This window comes from Chelon labrosus, assembly GCF_963514085.1.
Source record: "Chelon labrosus genome assembly, chromosome: 19".
Lineage (NCBI taxonomy): Eukaryota > Metazoa > Chordata > Actinopteri > Mugiliformes > Mugilidae > Chelon > Chelon labrosus.
Genome location: NC_140352.1, coordinates 19,018,129 through 19,044,667, shown reverse-complemented (window position 1 = coordinate 19,044,667; position 26,539 = coordinate 19,018,129). Strand labels below are relative to the sequence as shown.

Sequence of the window (26,539 nt, the reverse complement as noted above, 5' to 3'; positions counted from 1 at the left end):
CTGCTCGTTTACATGTGCAACAATTTATAGGAGAAGATGTACCTATAATATGACACCAGGTATGAGGAGTCTGGATGGCATCCACTTGTATTACTTGTAACAGCCACTAGAGGTCAGTGCAACCTAGAGGAAAGCTCCTCAGGCTTGTTGAGCGCCCCGTGTTTATTGCACTATATGCACTCTGGAAAACACTGCAGAATGTGAAAAGTTATCTGTTATATTTTATAGTTAGTTACTATACTACTATATTTTATAGTTAGCTAGTATACTATTCATCAGCTAGACAGTATGATGTTGTGGAACACACTTACATAATTAGACAAATGCTTGGCCAAGGTAAATTGCATTGTATTGTCTGAGATATCCTGTATAAACAACTTGAATTCCCTAACATCCTCCTTTGTGTTTGTGCAAAAGTTCATACTCCCCGGACAACAGCTTTTTAGGTCTTTTCCGTTTGCTCTCCTGCTTTTAGAAAATAGTCCAGCTCTACAGGACCTTTTCACACTGTCTGACGCTCACCTAACTGAGCCATGATGCAAGCGAACAGAGTAAGTACTTGATTTGGATGTAGCCCAGTGTTAACGCTTGGTGGTCAGCTGCCAAAAAACAAGGGCCTTCTTGACAGTTTCCATGCTGCAGTTTAGCTTTGCATGTTTTGAAGAGGTTTTTGCACAGTTCCTAGATTGCCAGCAGCAGATACATGACAGGAACTGAAGGGACAGAAATGGGGAATGACAAGAAAAAAAAGGGCCAGGAAACATTTTGCAGTTCATTGTTGCTGTCATCCAGCTCATCGGGATGGCAAATGTATTCAAATCGGTTTGTCAGTTACTTTGGTTAATTCCATAATTGTTATAAACACTGACATGTGTTTTTGTTGTTGGTGTTGTTGTTTTTGTTTTGCTGTTGGCTAGCAGCCTTAGGGATTGCTTGTTTGATAAATAAAGAAAAGAAAGAAATTGTTCATGTCTGCACTGACATGAATGGGTTGCTGAGATTCGTTGTCCCCAGAAGATGCATCTTAATGATCGCCTGACTTTTCCCTTAGCACCATGACGAGATTGGAAATTTGACTGTACAGACAGTACTATACATTGTATACGTTTTAATGGCTATGAATTGCCATGGGATTTGCTACAGATTCATGTTCCCCGAGAACAAGCTCTAACATGATGATCATTTTTATTTCAAACACTTCCATGAGGTCCACGCTGGTAGTGGAATGGTGCCGTAACTTTAAATTTTGGACGAATATTCATGTTCCCCTCAGGGTGAACTTTGATCCGCTAATTTGAGGTTGCACTCATATTGTTTCTTCAAAGCTTTTGTCAGTCCAGTCATCATCACTTTCAGATGATGAACAGGGTAAAAACGAAGGCTGTTAACAAATCGGTGTGCTGCGGTCATCAACTGTAATTCAATCACCGTGCTGACGTTAGCATTTGGCTCGGTGTACCATAATGCTTATGTGTTGATTTACAGAGCTTATCAAGTTAATTGGTCCAAATAACCTGTACTGATTCTTTTATAGGCTTATTCTGAAGCTGAATTCCTTCCAACACTCAATGTTCACAGCATTATGAATCTTCTGTAGGCGTCCCTTTGTTGTAACCTTGTAACGAGGCTTTATGGAAAGTTATTTCTCTGTTTTGGCAAATTTCAGCTATTTCTTCTTTATCTAATCTTATCTCGTTAATCATCTGATATTTTCTCATTCAAGTACGCTGATTATCACCTTAAATAAAATGTTCTTTTAAGTAGCCGATAATTGTTAATTTGCGCCCCAGTCCTTTGAAAGACTGGCTATGACTGATAGCCTTTGCTACACTTTGTGCTCTTATCAGTTTGTTTCAGCTCATAATATATTATAATCCTGATCCTTATCTACTGATATGCGATTTCGGATTACTTTATTTCTTTATTTGTCAGTCATTTTCTCTGTGTACATCATAATCCAGAGTCATGTTGACTGTCACGTACATGTGATTGTTGATATGGTTTGGAAATAGAATATCCATATCCATTTTACTCATATTCCTGCAATTATAGCACTGCTTCTCATTTTTGTTTCACCACATTGATAAGGTCTGAATAGTTTTTAGTGCATATCAGCACAATTTCTGTGTCTTGTGCTTTGTATTGCTCAGCAGTAAATGTTCTCAGCACTCTTGTGGCAATGACGGATAGTTGTAAATCTGCCCCTTGCTGTAGATGTTCTGCATGACTTAATGCTGGTAATGTATACTCACAGAGAGACTGGTATCATTTAACTCACTCTGCCCAGACAACAGGACATGGCCTAACGATATAATATATAGTAGTACAGCTAAAGAAAGAGAAAACACTCTATACTTACCTCTCCGCCGCCCCATCAGTCTCAGACATTATGTCATTTTCTTCTGGATCCCCAAATGGGCAGTGCTGCCACCCGTTCAGTAATTGGTCCACACTCAAATTGATTCTTAAGTTGTGACCCAATTTTTGTCCACTGGAATCTGGGCATAGGAAGGACCATATTTGTGAGAGTATTAAGTGATATCTGTAGCCATCTAATAAGGAGAAATGTCTGTGAAGGTTATCAGTCATCCAGGTCACGGTATATCCAATAAAGGTTCAAAAAAGGCAACTGGACTTGTAGAGTTTTTTGAGAAGACATTTCACCACTCATCCGAGTAGCTTCTTCAGCTCTAGGGGCACCAGTCCCCTCATCCGAGTAGCTTCTTCAGTTCTAGGGGAATGGTGCTCCTAGAACTGAAGAAGCTACTCGGATGAGTGGTGAAACGTCTTCTCAAAAAACTCTACAAGTCCAGTTGCCTTTTTTGAACCTTTATTGGATAATAGATTAGATTAGATTATACTTTATTTATCCCACAACGGGGAAATTCACATGTTACAGCAGCAGAAAGTGTAATATACACCACGGAATTTGAAAAATAGAAAGGCAGAAACACAATAACAAGGAAAAAACAATCAACAAAAGAATAAGACACAAATATACAAACAGTACTGGTTATAAAAAGCAGCCTGATGTGGGGAAGTTATAAGGAGTAATAAGGAGAAAGTTTATCACTGGAGTCCCACCTGTCCTAGATAAGTCGCGTTTAGATCCAACGTGCAGAATAGTCAGGACTTCATAAACTGCACACTGTTTTATGGTCTTGTTTACGCAGCCAAGTTATCAAATTGTGAAAGTGGACGCTTGATTTGAAGATGCGATTTCTAGTTGGGACTTTACCCTCAAATAAAGTTGTTATTCAGCAGAAATTATTCTCTGTGACTCACAATAAAATACTGAACAGTAAGGGGCCTTGGGGGAGGAAAACCAGCTTCACAGCTCATCGTTGGTCTGATAAAAGTTCTGATTAAGTTTATGTGTAGAGCTATGCTGGGAATAATGTAAAGTCACCAAAAACAAAGAAGAAGTCATAAAGTTGCAGTATATGTGTGCAATGCAACAATTTAGAATAAAGAATAGAACAAAATCATTGTTCATGTTTTCCAACACTTGTGCTAGGGCTTTAAGACAACCAGTTAAAAATGTCCTGTATCTTGTAAATAAATGAATGTTAAGTTTGCATTCAGTGTTTCTTGCTGAAAAGCAATGTGAGTATCCACGAGTACTAACAAGACCATTTTCCTGACTCATAAAACATTTGAAAACCCAAGTTTTTATTATATTAGTATTTTAAATCCTGCATTTTTGCTTCTATATTTCCCCACCAGCAGTCTTCCTCTCCAATCGCTTTTTTGGGTCATTTCTAAATTTGTCGGCACGTTAGCACATGTCAGACTCTATATTAAGATGGAAAAAACTTCTGTGACGTCTTGGTTCCGGAGGAGCCGCTTTGAAACTCAGCGTGGTGTCTCTGGGCGTCGCCATCTCGGCAGTGTGTGGCTCTAGACTTATTCAAAAATGTGCAAAGAGGTGGAGCTTGAGTGGAGATGAGGCGGGCACGTGTTACCTGCAGCAGACAAGCTTCATCTATCTGTCAATTAAAAATACCACACCCTGAGTCGAGGCCTAGGCGTAATATAAATAAGTGAGCTATATAACCTGATATACTGTATAGAGACCACACTGTGCTGGGCATTTTAACATAGAGGTCTAAGGGGATTGACTCACTTTTGGGGCCAGCTTCAAGTCATCATCTAAGGAACTGCAGTTTTTGGCACCTCTGCGTTGGCTTCCTTTTTCTATCCTTTCGTAACCAGCAGATGTTAATCTGCATGAAACTAATAGCAGGACTTGAATCATGCTGCACACATTTCCTTGTGTTTATAACAGTTCTCCCTTTTAATGTACTTTTAATACTGAACCAGGCACTACTTGAAGGATTTTGCAAATCTGCGTGCATCCATTACGCAGGATAAGCGTTGAATAAAGTGAAAGACTAGCATATGTGTAAATGGAGCAGGTGAAAATGCATCTTATTTCTGCTCAAGAAAGTTAACATGTCGTCTTATATGCTACAGTACCTGCTCACACACGCTGCTCTGCCGCCTCTATGTCCAATAGTGTGGTGCATCCGTCTGTTTGTGGAGATTGGGTGTTCTGGGCTATCACAGCCTCTCCACACTTCACAGACTTTCATTAAAGGAAAGGCCAAATTCAATTACTGTACCGGAGACGGCGGGAAAACTACACTGACTGAACAGATACACACACACACAAACACACACAATAAGGCAGCGGTTAACACTCTTTGTGGACAGTTTTATTGTTTCTGAGAACGCACAACGGTGAAGTCAATTCCATCTAGTCTTCAGACACCTGCTGTCCCTTTCTTGAATTGCTTCTAAAAATTGAACTTGGGATGAATTTATGTTTATAACAGAGGAATGCATTTTTTACATTTGTGGTTTCTCTAACTTCACACTGTCGTGACTATGCCTCATCAACCACAAGTGTAAAAAGCCTCTCTCATCAGCAATGTTGTCTAACACACTGATTAATTCACTGTAACGCACCGCCTTTCTACCCTGCTAGAATGTATTCTGTCAATAAGTAGCTGGCCTCGTTCTGGTGGTTCACGTGCTGCCACACGTTTCTGAAAACATCAGCAAGTGTGAATCCGGGAACACTGGAGATATTTGCTATCTTTTTTAAGATATCTTGGTACTTCATCGTCGATATGGGAGATGACTTCTGGCGGAACGATTGAGATTGAGAGACATATCTCAGCACTGAGGATGACCTGCAGGAAAGCATGGTGTGATGATCCAAAGCCGAACTCATTGTGAACCCAATATCTGCCTCAGTGTGAGGTGATAATGACTTATTCTGCCTTGACCACTCAAAGTCCACTCAACTGAGCTATCTCACTTCCGATCAAACTGAGAGTTCTGTTGTTGTTTAAAGTGATCACATCACACTCCCCATGTCAGTGACTTATTTAACTGGCTGAAGTTAACGTTCATATTATGCTCCATGATCAACCGTACATGAGGTACATTAAGTGCTCTGGAGTTTATTTTTCACAAAAGTAAAATGTCAGCATGATTGAAATGTTCTTTATCTGTTCCAGACTTTATCAGTAATAATGCAATTTATTCCATTCATTTACAGCCCACTATAAATCTGCTAGACACAATAAAGTCTTATTGATGCAGACTTTCGTGGACTCTGTTCACGATTCTATAGATTGGCATGAACCGGGGAAACACGAGCTGACTGCTGGAAATGAATCAACAGTTTACTGTCTGATGGACGATTATTAAGTCATGTCAGATACATTTGCATTGATACATACACCAACACGTATTTACTCACCAAAGTTTTAAGAAAACTGTCTTCATATTTTGCTACTTATGTCATTGTGATTCAACTCATTCTGCAATACATGTTCATGTACTTCCATGGCCTCATTCAGTCAATGTGAATGATCTTTTTAAAGACATTGTTTTTGTTTGTTTTTGTTTGCTCAATCATTCAAAAATCAATCACTCAAATTAATTTTAGCTCAGTTTTCATACTCCACAAACGTTCGCGTGATTAGAGTTACTGATTGCAATATCAGCAGTGAGCACGTGTTGCTTCCCTTTGCTTCGGCCTCCACTCGCCCCTAACCGGCAGCCTCTCTCCCTCTCTCCCAGTGTGTCTGTTTGTTTGGATGTGTTACTGCATAAGTAGAAAGAGTGTGCCCTGCTTTTAATACTCGACTCTACCACGCCGCCGGAATATAGAACAAATTCACGTTATGAAACGGTGTGTCAGGCTTCCAGCCACTCTTGCTTCATTATTACTCGCCAGTGTTACCTTTTCTCATTTTCGTTTCCTCTACATGCTGGAGGGACAATGTGGGATTTAAGTGCACCGTTTTTGGCTGCAACTAAATTCTATTATCTCCTAATAAGAATTACATTTGCATCTTCTCTCCTTAAATTTCTGTGGAATTACCTCAAATACAATAAACATAAAACATAATGTATCATAGAAAAACATCAAATATGGTATGTTACAGCGTGGTCAGGGGTGATTTCAATAATGTCTGAACTTTGTATCATAATACATAAAAGTGTGACAATAGGCTAGTTTGAAGAGCACAATTGTTGTTTGTGCTTGGTGACATATTGTTTGCAGTGAATACACCTGCTGCTGCAATAAACTAGGTCACGTGGCTACACGCAGGTCTGCAGCTCTGCAGAGTTTTGGAAGACAAATGCGGAGCAGTTAGAAACATCTGTTCGACGCCACACTGAAGAACGATGACTGCATGGATCAGATGACTATGGGTCGCTCACTGTGAGCAGACAAAGAGCCTTATCGCCTGAATTAGCAGTTCCCTGATTTTGCATCTTTCGGCTTTTATTTGGCCTTCACGACACGAAACTGCAACGTTTTTTTTTTTGGGTTTTTTTTTTTGTTTTTTTTTTATATATATATTCACGTCCTCGTAAACATGGGGACAAAACAGCAGATAGACAAAGGTAATGAGAATCTGGTGAACAGACTGGGCAGTTAATGTAATTTCAAATGATTGCAGATGAGCATCTGCTACTGCACTGTATCTTAACTGTAGTGTGTATGATTTGATTCCAGCCTGGGACCTATGTTGCACGTCACCCAGTGATTTCTGTCTGAATCTTCACTGTTTATTACCCGACCCCTGCCTCTAAGTAAACACAGGAAAGTTAATGCATGTCTAAAAATGTCAGACATGCTGTTTGCATCTTGCTTTAAACAGTGCATATGTTTGGCGTACATAATTCATTATACTGTATACAGTTTAAGATCTATGAAACTCAGATCAAACACTTAACAATGTCCACCACCCTCTACACGACAACATAACCAGACAGAGAATCTCTTTAATTGACAGACAGTTGTCTCTGCCCTGCTGTACTGACAGCTCGAGAAAGTCCTTCGTCCCTCAGGCCATAAGAATCGACGATGACTCCCTGTGAGGACACAACTAGACTGTGGTTGCTCTGCAGCTACTTGCTGCATATTTTTATACAGTATGACAGTATGACATATTTAATAACTTATACACAATATGTTACAAATTACATAACTTAAATATCTATAAACGTCTGCATGAGAGGATTGCAGGGGGATTCAAGTGTAACAGCTCAATTAAGAGAAACTCAGCGAATCTGGTTTGTTTACTCACCGGTTAAGGGAACAAAGTGGCCACGTCTCCAGTTCCAGGGAATAAAACAGCTCCCTCACTTTGGTCATTACTAATCTAAATACGCAAAAAGTGCTCTGGCAGTTGTTGTGCAACAACCAGTGAAATAAGGCTGATTGCAGCCTACAATACTCCAGGGCTGTACACATCCAACACACTTTTACACTTTTACTGTAAAAGCACCAAATATGAAGACAGCTTGAGAATCCCTCCTCTGCCTCACAGCTGCAAACCTCATCGTTCTCAATGAAAGGCCATGTCTTGGGAAACCTTTTAAATTTAGTGTGGGAATAACTTAGGTGCATAACACAAGGGAACATATGCTTGTAATCTCTTGATGCACATTCTTTTCCTCTCATTAGCATGATAAAGCTGTGCTCTATAAAGTTTAGGTTAGATGAAAGTCATGATTCAAGATGAGCTCCTGACATTTAGTGTCTTTTTCTGCATTTCCAAACCTGTGCCATGAATATACCCCCCCACCCCTACCCCCCAGTTTCATTCCCCTGTCCCCCCTCTCTTTCTTTTGCCCCGTCTCCATAACTCCCCCTCCCTCAGCTGTCACTAAGCTGAAGGAGGGAACTGAGAGCAAAGTATGTAGAGTCCCTCCCAGACTCTCCACTGCTGGTTAGTGAGGAGACACCACTCTACAGGCAAGCAGGCAGATCAGGCAAGCACACTGCTGGTGTGACATATTTTATCTCTTATCTTGTATTTTTCTTCATGAAAGATAATGCCAGCCACCTGAATCCGAGCAGTGTGGTAAACAGAAAAAAGGAGGGAGGGGGAAAAGATAGGGCTAAGGGAGAGCATTGGTGGGGAAATGTGCCCAGTGCTGTAAACTGGTAAGAGGGAAGGCTGCAGAAAAGTGTGGGCTGGCTTACACTGGCACTTAAAAAGAGGCTCGCTCTGGCTTTTGTGCATTTCACCAGCAGCCAGGCTGGGAGGCTAAGAAGGGAACAGTGAAGAAGTGGAGGAGACAACAGCTTCAGTCAGAAGGTGTACTCTCACCTTTTTGGAACAAGTGTATTTTTAGCCCTCCACCCTACTATTCCTCTTTACATTAATATCTTCCACTCATCAGTGGGAGCTATGGGTACTAGTACGGACAGGTTTCTTTGGGCAGCACTGCTGCTGCTGCCAGTCTTAGGGTTCTCTGTGGCTCTGCCAGCAAGCTGGCTGCCAGGGGAATATAATAACAACGAACCTGATGCACTAAGGTTCCTCGGTGACTACAACAGCACTGCTGAGGAGGTGTTTTTCTATAGCGTCTCTGCCAGCTGGAACTACAACACCAACATAACGGACCACAACTCCAAGCTTCAGGTAAGACAACTCCCGGAGTCCTGGGCTTAGAGGGTGACTTGTTAGCCAAAGCTTTCTCCCATGCTAGTGTTAGATTTTTCAGTTTAGATCATTCTTGTCAGTATACTGGGATTTCGTCACCACATATGCATGCCCGGTCAAGGGTTTCTGTGGAGTTTAGCTCTGGTTTACTTGGAGATTACAGCTATTCATCTCTATCCAGAATTACATGCTCAGTGTCCTCCCGACGCAGCCAACTCTGCATCTGGAAATATATATCACATCCCCATGCCTGCAGTGTGACCATCTTCAACTTTTGAATCTATTGCTCGGGGGTCTTGCATGCTTTTATGTTGGCTATATTTGCGTCATTATTAATTTGTGTGTTTTATGACATTTTGTGCTCAAAACAATTTCTCTTGATTGAGGTTCTCGCTACAGAATATGGTTTAATACACACTTACAGTTTTATGGTCCACTGAGGCAATATTTTATGGCCAATAAAATGCCTTTTTGCAGTACTTTCAAAAAGTACTTTCACCACATGCCTGAGAAACATTTGCATAAACAATTTAGACTAAGGATAGAGGAAAGCATCAAAAACGCAAAACAAAATCACCTCCTGGCAAGAGATTGCAATCAAAATTGTCGGTGTGAAAGAGTGTTTACTTGGCTTTGGGTAAATAAATCACACATCCATATTCCTGGATATGTGTTTGCAATGCAAGTTTACACATGAAAGCAAACTGTCCGACTAACATACTTTGGTGAAAACCTTTTTTTTTTTTTTAATCTGAGTGCTTGAACAGCTGTCACAACAGGATTTCAGTACACTATCCAGGCTTTGAACACTGCAGTCCTCATACTCTGAACACGTGTAGATGTGGCCTACACAAAACGGGGTCATGTCGCAGAATACGTTGAGCTCTATGGAAATCTTCTTGAGTTCGAGGTGAAAGATGAGCAGACTTTTAGTTCCCATGTATGAGCACATTTCCTCAGTTCAAAGATGGGATCAAAGTAAATCAGAGAGCTAAGCTCCATCTGATGTGGCAGCCAAGGGGAGAATGGCAATTCAGCTTGACAAGAATTGTTCTAATGCTGACATTCTGCTTATCCTGCAGTGCAGGTCCAAGACGTTCAGATTGTTTGAGAAACACACTGTCAGTAAAACAGGCGCTGATTAAATTACAGCACATGGACACCTGCTCATCCGCACAATACATGCACAAGCTCACGCAGCCTCAGAGGGTAATTTGCTCCCATGTTAGACATGTACATGATCAAACAGAATAAAATCATAATGAATGAGTGATGAGAGTAGATATCAATAACTTATGTCCTTTGAAACCCAGAATGAAATACCAGTTGCCTTCAAGTAGCACAATCACACATTTATTTCATTGCTTTTTTTTTTTTACACTTGAATTCAATACAAAAATATTGTACAACTTAAATGTGACTGTAATTAACTCAAGAACTAATGACTGAAGGAACGAAGAGCAGAATTTAGTTCCAGTTAGCCTTTGAACATGTTTGTCACTACTGTAAATGTGTAGCAGAATAAAACCTAATGGAAAAACGTCAGCGAAAAAGACACTGTCTTTAACAGTGCTCCTCTGGTTGAGAATGTGATTATCTGTGTGAATGGATGGGTGTAGGAAATGACGACTGAGAAAAAGATAGATTGAGAGGAAGAGCCCAAAGGTCAGAGTTAATACTTCAACTCACTGTCATCCGTTTTTTTTTTCCCCCTCCTGCAGCCTGTTATTTTAGTGAAGGCTGGGAGAAAGACAGATAAGACAGGATTCAATGAAAACATTACTGTAAAAAAGCTACTGTTCTGTCACTTTTATCAGGGTGTGTGTTGAGCAACTAATGATATGTGACGAAAAACCCATTGAGTACCTTGGGTACATCAGTATGTGTGCAGACATATAGGGCTTTGTCAGGTGAACCTTATCTTACGGTGTGATTTTGCATTTATTTGCATGACATGCAACGCTGCAATTCAGTTCTTAGGAAAAACAAAATATCCGAGGTGTGCGTGTAACGACACAGTGGTGTAACAATAAAGGAGTAGTTTATCATTTTGAAGAGGAGCAAATCAATGTTTAACACATATGTACTCCATCCAGTGTTCCACAGCAGCCTTGACCCCAGGCATTCTTGCAGCACTGTCTATTATGCAGTGAGAACGCCGATGTCCATGACCTTTCAGAGTGCCATAAAGAAAAGCTCTTAAGATTCATTGGGGGTATAGATGACCATGTTTACTAGGTGACAATGGCAATTAAAAAAAAAAGATTATCCTTGAGCGAAGGCTATGTTGTTGTTCTGTCCTTGCTCAACAGACAGGGAAGAGTGTTGGTACATATAGAATGAAGTCACAGATGAAGACACAGATATATGATTTCAATAACAATACTAAGAGAGAAGATAACCAAACTGTTCACCAGCACAAATGTACTGTTTAAAAAAGATCAAATGTCAGGGATCACCAAAGTTCACAAAAACCCAAAAGGCCTGGGTCAAATGGTATGGTAATCCAGCAGTTGCTTAGACATTTCACTGTGAGGCACGAACCTGCTGGGGGTGAAAGAACAAATGTCAGGCGACTATAAATGTCCGTACAAAATTTGTTCCAATCCATCTTGTAGAGAGACTTCACCAACTCTTACCTACATGACAAAAAGGTGGCATGCGTGACAGCACTGATAGAAAATCTGCCCTTGTATCACTAATTCAGTTCATTTTACGTTCACTATTCAACAAATGTATGCACGCTGTTCCACATATATTCCAAAATAACTCTCTTGTCACTGTAGACCTTGCATGGCTGTAAAATCACACACGAAATGAAAAGAAATAAAAGGACTCATGATTCATAGTATTTTCTGGTATCAGTGCTTGAGTAACATCCTGTAAGTCATGTGGAGTCAGCATGCGTGCGTATTTCGTTGCATGTAATCTCGAGGAAGGGCCATGCATCACTGTCAGAAGCCCTAACATCTCTTGTGTCATCAAACATTAAAAGTTGAAAATATGGCAGCATTGCTGTGCTACTTACACACAACAACAACCCCATCACGTAAATCTTTACTACTTGTTATTGTGGAATCAAAGAGATACAATTTATCATTCTGCCTCCTCTTTCTTTTAGGTACATGCCTCCCTTGAAGAACAGGCTTTTACCGAAGCCTGGGGGTTAAAGGCCAAGACGACCTTCTCTCCTGAGCTTCTCAATTCTCTTGACCCCAAAGACAAGAAACTGATGGAAAAAATCATGTCACTTGGAGCTGCCAACCTTGCCCCGCACGAAAGAGAGGAGGTTTGTTACATATTTGCTTTTGAAAAACCTGCCGTGAGTCAGTGCTTTTGTACATCAAAGAACTGGATTTGTTTTTTTCTCGCCAACAGTATAACACCATTCTCAGCACCATGGACAATATTTATTCAACTGCCAAGGTGCATCCACAGCCTAACATAAGCTGGAGCCTTGAACCACGTGAGTATAGAATAAATGCACAGCTAGATGGCCAAGGCGCAGAAATAATGTGATAAGAATATGGAACAAACAAGTATGGAAGAGAGGTCCAGGAAGAAAAACAGTTGTAAGTGGTTAAGAGCTTATCAGTTCTCAGAAGTAGCAGGATGGGCAAATTACTTCAGAGAGGTCTCCAAAGGAAGTGCTATGGATGTGTCCATGAGTGTTGAGTGAAAGAGCAAGAGAAACAGCTTTCAACGCCACCAGCATTTACTGTGAACAATGGTCCTTTGTACTTTGTATGCAACAACTGCTTAAGTAAAACTGAAAACATACCTACTAACCCATACAGTACGACAAAGGAGCAAAACAGTCACTTCTGGTATAAATTATTGCTTGTTGAACAACATCAGCTCATTGCTCTTGTTGAGGTGCAGCCAATGCAATGGTTATTGGTTACTTAATGTTGGAAACAATCCATGGAAAAATGGTTGCTGTTAAGTATGTGGCACATCCCACCATGCAATACAGCTTCCAGCACTTCATGTTTTCCTCACCTTAATTTCCTGTCTCTGGCATTTCTAAGATAAATGTTTCTGTTTTAAGTCCTTTTCAGAATATCACGGACTTGTCATAGATAAGAGCTAATTTCTTGGATAATGTGTCTGTTGTTTTAAGAGGATGCAAGGAGCATGAAGTCATGCTCACACCAATTCATTTTGATTGTCTTAGGAAAACTTAGAGCTATTGAGTTTCGTTAGGGCGCTAAATTTGGTCGGTCTTCTTGTATATCCCACCAGTTCCATAGCTTTGTAACTGAATGTGTATTTGTTTTTGTTTTTTTCTTAATTTTAAAGATCTCACAGATATCATGGCCAACTCCAGGAGCTACAAGAAGCTGCTGTTCGCCTGGGAGGGCTGGCACAATGCAGCAGGTATACCTCTCAAGAAGCACTATCCCAGGTTTGTGGAACTCAGCAACAAAGCCTCTCAAGCTGATGGTAAGAACTTCTCCTTGACCTCTGACACTGAGATCATGAGATTCACGTTTGAAAAAGTTAAAGGCAAATGACACTTAAAGACTTAAATACTGACAGTAGGAACATCAATGTTTTCGTCCTATTCAGGATTTGCGGACACAGGGGCTGACTGGCGTTCCTGGTATGAGTCTGCAACCTTTGAGCAGGATATAGAAAAACTCTACAGGACCATTGAGCCCCTCTACCAGAACCTGCATGCCTTTGTGCGCCGGCAGCTCTACAACCAGTATGGGCCCAAGTACATCAACCTTAAAGGACCTATCCCAGCACACCTGTTAGGTAACATACCTATAGTATTTGCTGTCAATGCATGAGTAACATAAGCAATAGTCTGTAAAATTATTACAATACCATAGAAAAATCAGAAGCGGGGTACAACCTGGACAGGTCGCCTGTCTATGTCAGGGCTAACACAGAGAGACAGACAACCATTCACACTCACATGCACACCTACGGCCAATTTAGAATCACCAGTTAATTAATGTTCACAGCTAGCTACCTGTGGGAAATGTGTCACTCAAAGGGGCCAGGACATTATTTATCCATAACTTTAAGCCTTAATTCATCCCATGCGGTTTGCATGAATGGGAAAATCAGGTATAGAACTAAAAAAATGGGTGTGTGTTTGACTAGCTTTTAGATCCAGCCTCAAGTGGCGATTCAGGGAACCACAGTTTTTGGCTCTTCCACATTATCTACATATTTTAGCCTCTTAGGTTGCCTCTTGGAAATTAGGCAACTGTCTCGTCTTTCAGCTCACTCGAAAACTCCAACAGCAATCCAGGGATGTTATAAATCAGAGTTGACTTAATCTTAAATCCAAGATGGGTGACACTCGTTGCCAGATGAGGGAGACAATGCACTTACTGACTGTCTTTCAAATCCGCTAATTGAAGCTCAGTCCTTTTAAATCCTGCACTGAATTGCAAAAGTAGTTTTTGCTTTTCTTTGATGTATGGATAAAGCACGATGAACTTTACTGTGTTCAAACATAAACAATCATTACTGAATCGTGTGGCATGTAATCACACAGTCCAGGGACAAAACAAGCACACATAATTAAGATGCAGATGCACCACTTTTGTGTTCTTATTCCACTGCTTTAAATGAACATGCTGTACAACCATTTCCTGCGGTGCCTTGAAGTGGATTATCGCATAACAAATCACAATCGCCGCTTAAGTATGTTTTCTTCCTTACCCTCAGGAAATATGTGGTCCCAGACCTGGAACAACATTTATGGTTTGATGATCCCATTTCCTGACAAACCCAATGTGGATGTGACTGATGAAATGGTCAGACAAGTGAGTATAAGTTGAGGCAGTGACCTCACCAGTGGAAAAATGCACAACCAGTCAGAAATCTAATAGCTCAAACTCTCTCTGTGTTTTGGATGATTATAATTTTGTCAAATATCACTAGAGTGAAGTGTGACCATTTTATCTTTACAGGGCTATAATGCTACACACATGTTTCGGGTGGCGGAGGAGTTCTTCACCTCTCTGAATTTAGAGAAAATGCCTCAGGAGTTCTGGGATGGATCCATGTTAGTTAAGCCTGAAGGTCGTGAGGTTGTGTGCCATGCATCTGCCTGGGACTTTTATAACCGCAAAGACTTCAGGTAAAATTTATTTATACAGTTGCATGTTTTCTTTTTAGTTATATTTAATGTATATATTCAACTTTAGCAAACACATTTAATTTGGTAAGGAAATGTCATTAAGGAATTCTGTTTCCCATTTCCTTTAGGATTAAGCAGTGCACTACAGTGACTATGGAACAACTCTTCACGGTCCACCATGAGATGGGACATGTGGAGTACTACCTTCAGTACAAGGACCAGCCTGTGGGCTTCCGTCGTGGAGCTAACCCTGGTTTTCACGAGGCTATTGGGGATGTTTTGTCTCTTTCTGTTTCCACACCCAAACATCTGCAAACCATTAATCTACTGGAATCTGTGACCTCTGACACTGGTAATGACACTAATGCAGAAATTATAGCCAACTTCCAAACCACATAGGATAAATACGCTAAGAAAATTGGCAACATTAGACAGCTGAGCTGTATTCCAACATAACTTACTAAAATATAAATGCTGCATTGTGTTTCTCCAGAAACTGATACCAACTACCTGTTGAAGATGGCTTTGGAGAAAATCGCCTTCCTCCCTTTCGGCTATCTTATCGACCTCTGGAGATGGGGTGTGTTCAGTGGAAGCACCCCTACAGAGCGGTACAACTCTGACTGGTGGTACCTCAGGTAGGAGGTCATGCTAAGAAGTACCAATTTGAAGTTAAAAGACATGTTAGAGACATATGTTTAGCTGGGAGGATCAATATCACTATTATATTAGTATAGTTAAATACAAAGCTAATATTAATGGGTTAGCTTAACATAGCACAAAAAAATGGAATAAAGGGAAAATAGCTAGTTGAAGTAATTAACATGTATCTGATTTGACCCAAAGAGTTAAAATGACAAGTTGCAGCTTTACATGTGTTGCCAGACTTTTTCTTGCTCTGGCACAGGAACTTCAGCTTGAGATTGTGGGACAACCAGAGCCACACTGATTCCCTCTCTTTGCAGAATATGTGCAGTAGCATGTTATAAGGGGGACTAGGTCTTTGCTTGAATCTGAAATAAGTTTATAAAATGACTACAATAGCTGCTTTTTATTTGATAAACTCAGCAGTAACAAGTGGTTGAGATGAGAACAGCATAGTATAAACTTAAAGGACAGTGAATGATTATTTATCCACACCGACTTGCTCTGCAGTAACACTAGAAGACTGTGTTTTTACTGGCTGGCATTCAAACTGAAAAGTGTCTGAGTATATGTAAAATGAGGTGTTTCTGGAAAACGAGCACACATGCCCAGCTGACACGTAATGGATACATGGAGTTTTACAAATAAGAATAACTTTCCAGAGCTCATATCTGAATATCCCATGCCAGTATGTTCTCAATTAATCTGTCCTTTATTTTATGCAACAGAACAAAATATCAAGGCATCTGCCCGCCCACCAGACGTACAGAGGAGCATTTTGATCCTGGGGCAAAATACCACATCCCTGGAAACACACCATACATCAGGTAAGACCATGGTTGAGCCTCACCACTGTGTAATACTAGTGATAAATTGATCACTTATTGAAATTTTTAAGATGTCTTAGATATGTCACATATTATGATGCATAAGGGTAACTAATTGAATAAAATGAAGAGAGAGAACAAGCAAAAATAGCTGGTGAGCCAGGAGTTATGATATGGTGTGCTGTATTGTATTGTGGTTTTAAAACAATACAGTAACCTTCAATAGCAGGAAGCTCATTGCAAAGACTGGTGCCTTCCAAGAAAAGCCAGCATCTGGTTTCTTTTAGGAAGGGAGAAATGAAAGCAAAACGCACAGTCACTTAGACAAACAATGGTTGCTAATGTAATGGTTGCTAAAACAAATGCTTATGTAAGTCTTAAAGCATCGAAGCATAATTTTTAAGAGCCTAGACAAGGGTCAGAACCATTTTCACTTATTTCATTCAGTCAGTTGTAACACCTGTTAAAAAGTTGTTGCTTCTATGTGATTTTTGTTTTTAATTAATAGCTTTGAAAAATAGAGCAATCAATATCATGTGCTAAGAATTTTAGAATGCTATTTTTTTTCTGTGCAGGTATTTTGTCAGCTTCATCCTGCAGTTCCAGCTCCATGAAAAGCTCTGCGAGGCAGCCAACCACACAGGTCCCTTGCACACATGTGACATCTACCGCTCTGCAGAAGCAGGGGCAGTATTAAAGTAAATAAATTGATTGGGCTTTCATTGTTCATTAGACAGAGAGCACATAATGGCGTATGGGAAAAAGTGAGAATGTAATAACATTATTTGTTTTTCCTTCAGGAAAATCCTTGAGGCTGGCTCTTCCAAACCTTGGCCTGAAGTGCTCCAGGAGGCTATAGGCACCAATGAGTTAAATGCCAACTCACTAATGAAGTATTTTGAGCCCATTATCACGTGGCTGGAAAAGCAAAATGTGGACGAGACTTTGGGTTGGCCTGACTTTGACTGGGTCCCACCCATGCCTGAAGGATATCCTGAGGATATTGGTAAGACAAGAATTTGAAAACACTAAAGATTCCAGGTTAAAATTAAGAATGTATACGTGGTATTAAAAAAATAATGTTTTATTTACCTCAAAAAAAGTGGTTGTGGTGGATAAGGTGTGGAGCACATTACATCACACATCCTGCAGCTGACCATCATTCTCCTTGTTAACCCAGACAAGAACACAGATGAGCTTGATGCCAAGAAGTTTCTGGAAGAGTACAACTCTACAGCAGAGGTGGTGTGGAATGCATACACTGAGGCCTCCTGGAGTTACAACACGGACATCAATGAAGAAAATAAGAAGGCAATGGTGAGACCATCTGACCGACTCACTGTAGATTACCTTCTTTGTTCGGGCATCATTTGTCATCATGCACAGGCCGTTTCTTAAGCCCAATCTTTGTAAGTCAGGAGATAGGGCAAAAGTAATTTGCTCCATCAAAATTATGTCAACGAATCAGTTCCAACCAATTGAGTCATTCACTTAAGAAAACCATGCATTCATGGTCCTCACTCTCAATTTAATTGCCTTAATCAATGCATCTTTTAACCTGTCTATCCAGCCATTCATTCATCCAATCATCGTGACACATAATAATATTCTTTATTCGTTTCTAGCTTCAAAAGAACCTGGATATGTCAGCTCACACCCTGCAGTACGGACTGAAAGCCCGTCAGTACGACACCACTGACTTCCAGGACAGCTCAGTCAAACGCATCATCAAAAAACTCAGCGACATTGAGAGGGCGGCCCTACCACAAGCAGAACTGGAAGAGGTGCAGAGGAAATAGATTCAGTTTTACAAAATAATTATTCAAGTGACTGTGAGAGGATGTGTCATTTCTGGGCAATAAAACACAGAAAACCATTTCAAAGTGTTTCCCATGTCAGAAACCAATGTGCATGCAAACCACAACAGAATCTAAAGAAGTTAAATTGTATATTGGCAACATTAGACATAATGTAGACAGATAACATAGACAAAGAGAATACATGCACGAGAGAATACATTTATCATACCAGCATGATCCAGCTCAGATGCTGGTGCGCTTAAAACCAAGTAGTCACCATGGTGTAACCATGGTCAGCATATACATTAAACAAACACTTTACACTAACTTGACTCACTAACATGCTCAAATTCATTCCATGTCACCTGAGCAGCTGTAGAAACCTGACATATTTGTTTACTGCATAACACAACCAGATGATTTCTGATAGTTTCAGTGGGAACTGAGGATTTATTTATCTGTATCTTTTCAGTACAACACTCTCTTATCGAACATGGAGACCAAGTACAGTGTGGCTCAGGTCTGCAGAGACAATGGGACATGCCATCCACTGGATCCAGGTAAGACTATGGATTACATGCCAAGTGTAAAGCGAACAATTTGACTCTGAATTAAACTAATATTAGCCAAATAAATAAATAAAAGAAATAAATAGATATGCCCATTTCCAAACTTCCTTCCATAAATAATGACTTAGTATTTCAGATCAGATGATGCACAGTTTGTCAGTGTGTTTCTTACTATTTTTAGATATGGAATCAAATCGCAGCCCTATATGGAAATGTTTGCATATGAACAAACAGTTTTAATTATTGATGATTAATAAAAAGCAATTCTTCAGACATTTCTAATTAATTTTTGGTTATTACATTTAGCTAGTATGAATAATGTGCACACTGATTATCACACCTAAAAAGGCACCATGAACACTAGGCAGCATACAGTAGGCAGTGATACTGTGTAATAATAAAAATGTGCTGTGTTTCAGACCTCCAGAAGATCATGGCAGAGTCCAGGGATTACGATGAGCTCTTATTTGCCTGGAAAGGATGGAGAGATGCTGCCGGAAAAGTACTCCGTCAGGATTACAAGAGATATGTGGAACTGGCCAACAAAGCCGCCACACTCAATGGTATGACATTAAGGAGTAATTGTACATTCGCCTTGAGATTCTCCACCAGTCTGTGTTGTTGGAAAATTACAAAAAGTACGGCCTTGGAGGATAGGCGAGAGAGCAGTTTTAGAATTTCATTTTTCAGATGCAAAGCTGTTAAATATAATTTGGGTGACCAGTTTAACATGGTGGCGTCAAAGAACCACTTCTGACCCTGCCTTCGCCACACAGTTGTCATTTTGGGACATATGTTTATGTTCTTTCTTTTTAAGAGGCCACTTTATGTCTAAACATAATGTCTATACATAAATTTGAGACTAGAGAGTAGGCTTACAGCAAAGACAGGAAACAGGTGGAAATGGATATAATGGTTAAAGTGTAGTAAGAAATCTCTCTAAAGCTAATTAACAACTGTAGCCAGATTCTGCTAGCATCAGGCAGAGTTAAGCTAAGCTCATTATAACATAATGTTTACCACGGGAAAGTTGACCAAGCTTGCGCGTCATCTGACTCCCTTCTGAATAAATGATGAGTCTCTGTCTCTGAGACTGAGCCTATGGACCGCACCCGGTACCTTACTGCCATAGGTGCCGCCAAAGAGGACAAAGTGGTCATTTCCAAGATCTTTGAAACTGCCACTTTAAATTGACAATTTTTGCTCAAGAAGCGGTTTTATTCAGATGACAGGTTTGCGTGAAACGCAGTCCTGTATGCCTGTATTACAGTCTTAAAAATACACCTTATTGATGGATGGATGTATTCCTGCTACTGTCTGCAGGTCACTCTGATAATGGGGCTTTCTGGCGGTCACTGTATGAAACACCTACCTTTGAGGAAGACCTGGAGACTCTGTGGAAGGAGCTGGAGCCACTCTATCAGCACATACATGCCTATGTACGAAGATCTCTGTACAAAAAGTATGGTCCTGAGTACATCAACTTGAAGGGACCCATTCCTGCTCATTTACTGGGTGAGTAACAACTTTTGGAAGAGAATTAAGCAAAGTTTTAGCACTTACATCGATTTGCCATTATTTCAAAACCAGTTTAAGCCAGCATTTCACTACGGAATCCAAAATATTCTAGCACTATAGCCAAGACTCTCCTTTCATGTTGAGGCATACCCCACTGATACTCTGTCATTGGTGGCAGATGCTTTTGGGTTTAGGCAAGATTTCATTTGCTTTCAGAGGCACCAGGCGTGAGATTGTGTGTGACAGGTCCTCACGGTTAGGGATTGGACTAACTCACAGTCACAAATCCCACTTGGTTAAACACTGGCACAGCAGAGAATAAGCTGAGCCCCAACTTTTTACGTTAAGAGATTTGAAATATGAATTCTTTCTTTCCTTTCAGGCAACATGTGGGCACAGACATGGTCTGGCATAATGGATTTGGCCATTCCCTACCCACATGCCACACAGGTTGATGCCACACCGGCTATGGTGGAAAAGGTGAATGAACTTGTAAACCTGCTGTTGCATAATGGCCTCTGGTACACTCGTAAAGGACACACACACTTTAACTGCACGGAATAAAAGCAGCTGTTGTGCAAAACTGACATAAAGTGTACTGTATCTAATACGTTAATACATTTTCAAGCAGTACATTACCTCCTGTGTTTAAACTTTATGAATTCATCTGTTTTCTAAAATCAGTTGTTGATTTCTCCACTGGTTGAATATCTGATTTTCAGAAAAAATCTTTTTGTATACTAAACATGTAACATCTTTTGTTTTTCTTCTCATTCAGAAATGGACCCCCATAAAGATGTTTGAGGAATCAGACAAGTTTTTCACCTCTCTGGGTCTAGTGCCAATGCCAGCTGAGTTTTGGAATAAATCCATGCTGGAGAAGCCAACTGATGGACGCCAGGTGGTGTGCCATGCCTCTGCGTGGGACTTCTATAACCGAAAAGACTTCAGGTTAAACCTCAGTTTTTTTTTCATTGATCAAGAACTAACTGGTATCAAATGGTGACTGGTATCCTGGTGGTCTTATGTAAATCTAATACTGGAACATAGCAGACTGTATGTAAAAGATTATGCAGTTGTTTTTTAGTACTATTACGTCCATTGCCGAAACCAAGATAAAATTGCGTATCCATCTTTGAAACATCATCTTTAGGAATCATTGTATTTATTGCGTGATTTGTGACTCCAGGATTAAACAGTGCACTGTTGTGACTATGGATGACCTTGTCACGGTGCACCACGAGATGGGCCATGTCCAGTACTTCCTGCAGTACAAAGACCAGCCAGTGTCCTTCCGCGATGGAGCCAACCCTGGCTTCCATGAGGCCATCGGTGACGTCCTAGCCCTGTCTGTATCCACACCCAAACATCTTCAGAGCATCGGCCTCCTGGATAAAGTTGAGAGCAACGCCGGTAATTGACCATGATCACGGGCACTATGCTGTTTTGCTATGTAACACAGTAAGCATTCACTATTTTTGACCCCTCCTCTAGAGAGTGATATCAACTTTCTGATGAGCATGGCACTCGATAAGATTGCCTTCCTACCTTTCGGCTACCTGATGGATCAGTGGAGGTGGAAAGTATTTGATGGACGCATCCCACCAACAGAATACAACAAAGAATGGTGGAATCTCAGGTAAAAATTCATTTACTATTGCTGAACATAATGGGTGAGTGGTTGATTGATTTACTGAAGTTACTATAAGATTATACTTTGGTTTTTTGTTTTAGAATGAAGTACCAGGGACTGTGTCCACCTGTAACTCGCACAGAGGATGACTTCGACCCAGGTGCAAAGTTCCACATCCCTGCTAACGTGCCCTATGTCAGGTAAAGTTTTCAGATTGTGCAGAACAAACTAGACACATGATAACTATCTTAGCACAGATAGAGGACTGTCTTTCACAATTCAGTCATCTTTGGATAGATAAGATAAATACACTGTAGAACATCACAGTCACATGGCTCAATAAAATCTATCACAATTATAAGCAAGTGGTGTAACCAGCTGGCTGTTTTGATTCTCTGTGTTATTCTGCTGCCCTGACAATATCTTGTCTTATATTCTTCAATCAGGTACTTCGTTAGCTTCATCATCCAGTTTCAGTTCCACGAGGCTCTGTGCAAAGCTGCCAAACATGAAGGACCTCTCCATACCTGTGATATCGACAGCTCTAAAGAAGCTGGAAAGCTGCTTGGGTCAGTACACACACATGAACACATCAAGTGTAGCCCCCCATGACCAACTTTATTGGAGGATGTTACAAAACCACTGGCAAAAGCGTTATTACACAAGTCAAATTCTTACCACCATTTAAATGATGCCATCATTGGTGCATTCTTACATACAGTACATGTAAGTATTCATTCAAGTACTGTACTTAATAGTAATGTGCTGGTACAACATCTATTGCAAAGTTTGGTTATTGATTATTTTATTTTTTTAAATATGTTAATATAAAATATGAATAATATTACTAATAATTGTGAGATAGTACATTTTGCTGTATTAGTATAGTATTTGCTACCCAAAAGTACTGCAACATTTAAGTCATGTACTCATTAATGAATGAATAATTAGAATCCAAAAATAAAATATATCTACTATACTATACTATACTATACTATACTATACTATACTATACTATACTAGTGTAGTATAGTATAATGACATACAGGTACCCGGTCGTAATCAAACAAATGGGTTGATTTGTTTTCTTCTTCCTGTTTAAAGGGAGTTTTTCTTTGCCAACGTTGCCTTAGCACCTGCTTTGGATTGTTATTGACACATTGATGCTAGATTAATACATCATAAAGTTAACTGTATATAAAGTATATATTTTTTCAACGTATTCTTCAGCATTCACAGCTGGTGAAAACATGCATAAAACCATGTGTAATTAGTATTACAACACACACTACTGGTCCTAGTCCCCTCTGACCTCCTGTCTTGCTTTTATCGCTGTTTACAGTGATGTGATGAAGCTGGGCTTCAGCAAGCCCTGGCCTGAGGCTATGACTATGATCACCGGCCAGCCTAAAATGAGTGCACTGCCTCTCAGGGAGTATTTCAAACCTCTCATGGATTGGCTGGAGAAAGAGAATGCAAACGAAATTCTTGGATGGCCTGAGTACGACTGGAAACCCTCAGCCCAAACGTCAAGTAAGTCAAGTGCATTCACACACTTTACATGCATCCACGGAGACACATGCATGTATTTGCACAACATTTGTGTTAAATGTGTTTTCCATTGTCCGCGCCAGATGTTTTTGAACACCTTTCACGAAAGAAAAGCCTCAGAGTCTTCATGTAAAGGGATTCATTTCGTTCTTCCTCTCTAGTGCAGCTCACAGTGAAATCAATCTCTTGCTCTCCTGGGTTAACTGATTTGTCTGATGAGATCCTGCTGAAAGGATGCATACAGATTAGACTGATGAAATTATTAGCGACACAGAGAAAGACAGCACTAAGAAGAGATGGACACAAAAAGACAGCACAACTTTTGTTAGCGAGCTCGAGAGAGAAATCCAGAAGCCAGATGAAAGATAAATAAATATAGGAGACAAAGGAAGGAGGCGTTGCCCTGCATTTGACCTCTTAGATCATTAATATGCGGCACTAATACCAATGCAGAAATTCTGATACAGATGTTTTGTGAATGCTACTGAGAGTCAACCGAAGCAGCAGTGTCAAAAATCCCACCTGTGGCACCTAACTGATAGAGACATAGACATGTCAATGTGCGCCCTCTGTTGGTAGGAGCAGGAATATGTTGCACTGTATGTTCCAATCTCATTAATTATGTTTAAAGACAAGAAGTGCAAAATGGGAACCCCAAAAATGGACATAAAGGAAAATTAAGGAAAAAAAGTGACCCAAGTGTCAAAATTGCTGCAACTATTACCGTTGTACCATAGGTGGTGATGTCAAGTGCTCCATATCTGCGTTACTCTAGCTGTTGCTTTAATTTCCTGTCCTCCAAAAATGGAGAATCCGCATCATGATTCATATGAGCAAGTGAGCGAAAAACAATGAATTCAGTATGTTCTTATTCATTTTTTTTTTTTCATATGTGTGTCCAGCAGGTGAAGTATACTTCCTGGGTATGAGTGTGGACAGCACAGCGGCCACCGCTGGCCAGTGGGTTCTGTTGGTCCTTGGTGTGGTGCTCTTGTTGGCTACCATCCTATTGGCGTACAAGTACACGAAGACAAAAAAGTCTAAAAAGTCCTTATCCAACATGGAGCTCAAAGAGAAATACTAGCCATCAGTGATAGCTAAAGGGCTGAAGTAAGGCCTGACTTGCTGTAGCTAGCTCGTAACCAACCTCAATGTGAACATAAGTGTTTTTGTGAACTGAAGTACATTTGAAAAAAAATTGCTCTTCTTTTAGGACTGCCTCCCTGCGTAGTCTTGTATATTTATTGTACACACTTTGACTGAAATTATTATTTTTTTTTGCCTATGCAAAAGAACATTACAGTTTTGTAATTTATTTGTAATATTTGAATGTTTAGGGAGGAAAATATATTTAAAAATTATGTTTGAAAAGTCATTCATCGTGTAAGCATTTTTGATTATTAGATTTTTTTCTCTTTGTTAAATTCTCTGCATTTCTACAATAAAGATGCTAAATATTTATTCTGCTTGTGTGTTCAAAGAAGATATAACCGACCTGCAGAGGTTGTTAAAAATGGTTTAATGACATTGAAGCTGCACAGTACAAAAATAACACCACCACAGAAAACAGAGTTTGTGCATTGGTTTAAGCCCTTCCCTCTTTCAATGGAGTCAATGGACCCTCTGTAACGGCCATAGTCACACAGACAACAGAATACCTGCGGGCTCTCAGGTAACACCAACTAGAGTGGTAACACAACACTTAGTCCCATCAGAGACTGTTCAGTGTCTTCCCTCAGTCCAGCCAGTCTTCAGTGCTGCAGGTTTACCTCGAAAGGGGCCACAAGTGTCAGCCAGCGCTCTTGTATAAAAATGCAAAGCTTGGTGACAGTGAAAGAACAAAGCACGATGACATATGCATTCAATCAAATAATCTATTTAACGCAACTTGTCACTATGTACAATTACAACGTACCTATCAATGCTGGCGCTTTAAAATCTCCAGACAGATATAATATCACATATGTCTTAATCCAGTGTTGTGACTCCCTGTATAAGATTCTCAATATATCCAGATCATTTATTTAATTAGTCCAAGATGGTGTAATAAATAACAATCAAGTGTACTCCCTCGCCTAATTCTACATACTGGTGAAGATATTGCTTCTCAGCTTGTTAAAGGGCTGCTTGGATGACCCTTGCTGAGGAATTTAATGTGGATAATAACAGTATGTCCGCTGGGTCTATAAAATGTATTACTCGCCCACATAAACATTACTTCCATGAAACCAGAGAAACAATGCTTCTACCCAGCCTGAAAAATACAAAGTCTCTTTCTGCAGCGGAGATCAGTGCAACAGCCATGTTGAGACACTGACATGGACATTCATATGAAAATGCTTGTTCACTCAGAACAGAATGGATGCTGGTCATCAGCGTCATATTATAAGTGCAGGTTGAAAACGATATCAGTTAAACTGTTGGTCAACCTTGCAGAGCCACCAACAGGATGGTCTGGGAACAGAGCTTGAAGAACAACCACAGAGAAGATCAACAAACTGGTCCAATTGGAGACAAAACAGACAGAGTAGAAATAAACACAACAAATGACCAGCAGCTCCTCTCAACTCCGAAAGAAAAAAATTGAAAATATACATGTAGACAACAGGTTCAGTACATTAATACCTACAACAAAATCAAAAGAAATTTACTCTTGACTGCAACCCAGATTCCAATGCACATGCACAATGCTGCATTCATCAACAAATACTTAACAAATTACAATCTCTTAAACAAAATGTCCAAAATATTGCACGAACAAAAGCATAAAAATTGAATGCACTATCCACAGCTGGCCAATGCACTGCAAGGTCCATGTGGCTTGATAAAGCGTTCTTTGTTTGGCCCACTGTCAGGCTAGTTTGACTGTGAGAGGTTCAAGGTGCCAAGAAAAGGCCTCAGTAGTAATAA

General features: G+C 40.1%; 1 protein-coding gene across 1 annotated transcript; it reads left to right on the top strand.

Moving 5' to 3' along the window:
- Positions 1–8,233: 8,233 nt before the first annotated feature.
- On the top strand, positions 8,234–26,517 carry ace (angiotensin I converting enzyme (peptidyl-dipeptidase A) 1). Its single transcript, XM_084566898.1, has 25 exons — positions 8,234–8,960; positions 12,103–12,270; positions 12,360–12,447; positions 13,284–13,427; positions 13,554–13,745; positions 14,673–14,770; positions 14,918–15,087; positions 15,216–15,439; positions 15,581–15,725; positions 16,461–16,559; positions 17,135–17,257; positions 17,360–17,565; positions 17,740–17,876; positions 18,185–18,343; positions 18,831–18,918; positions 19,347–19,490; positions 20,251–20,442; positions 20,828–20,925; positions 21,224–21,396; positions 21,635–21,858; positions 21,940–22,084; positions 22,180–22,278; positions 22,525–22,647; positions 23,421–23,611; positions 24,532–26,517. Exons 1-25 carry the CDS (start codon positions 8,727–8,729, stop codon positions 24,711–24,713), a joined length of 3,846 nt encoding a protein of 1,281 aa, XP_084423024.1. The 5' UTR covers positions 8,234–8,726; the 3' UTR covers positions 24,714–26,517.
- The last annotated feature ends 22 nt before the right edge of the window (positions 26,518–26,539 follow it).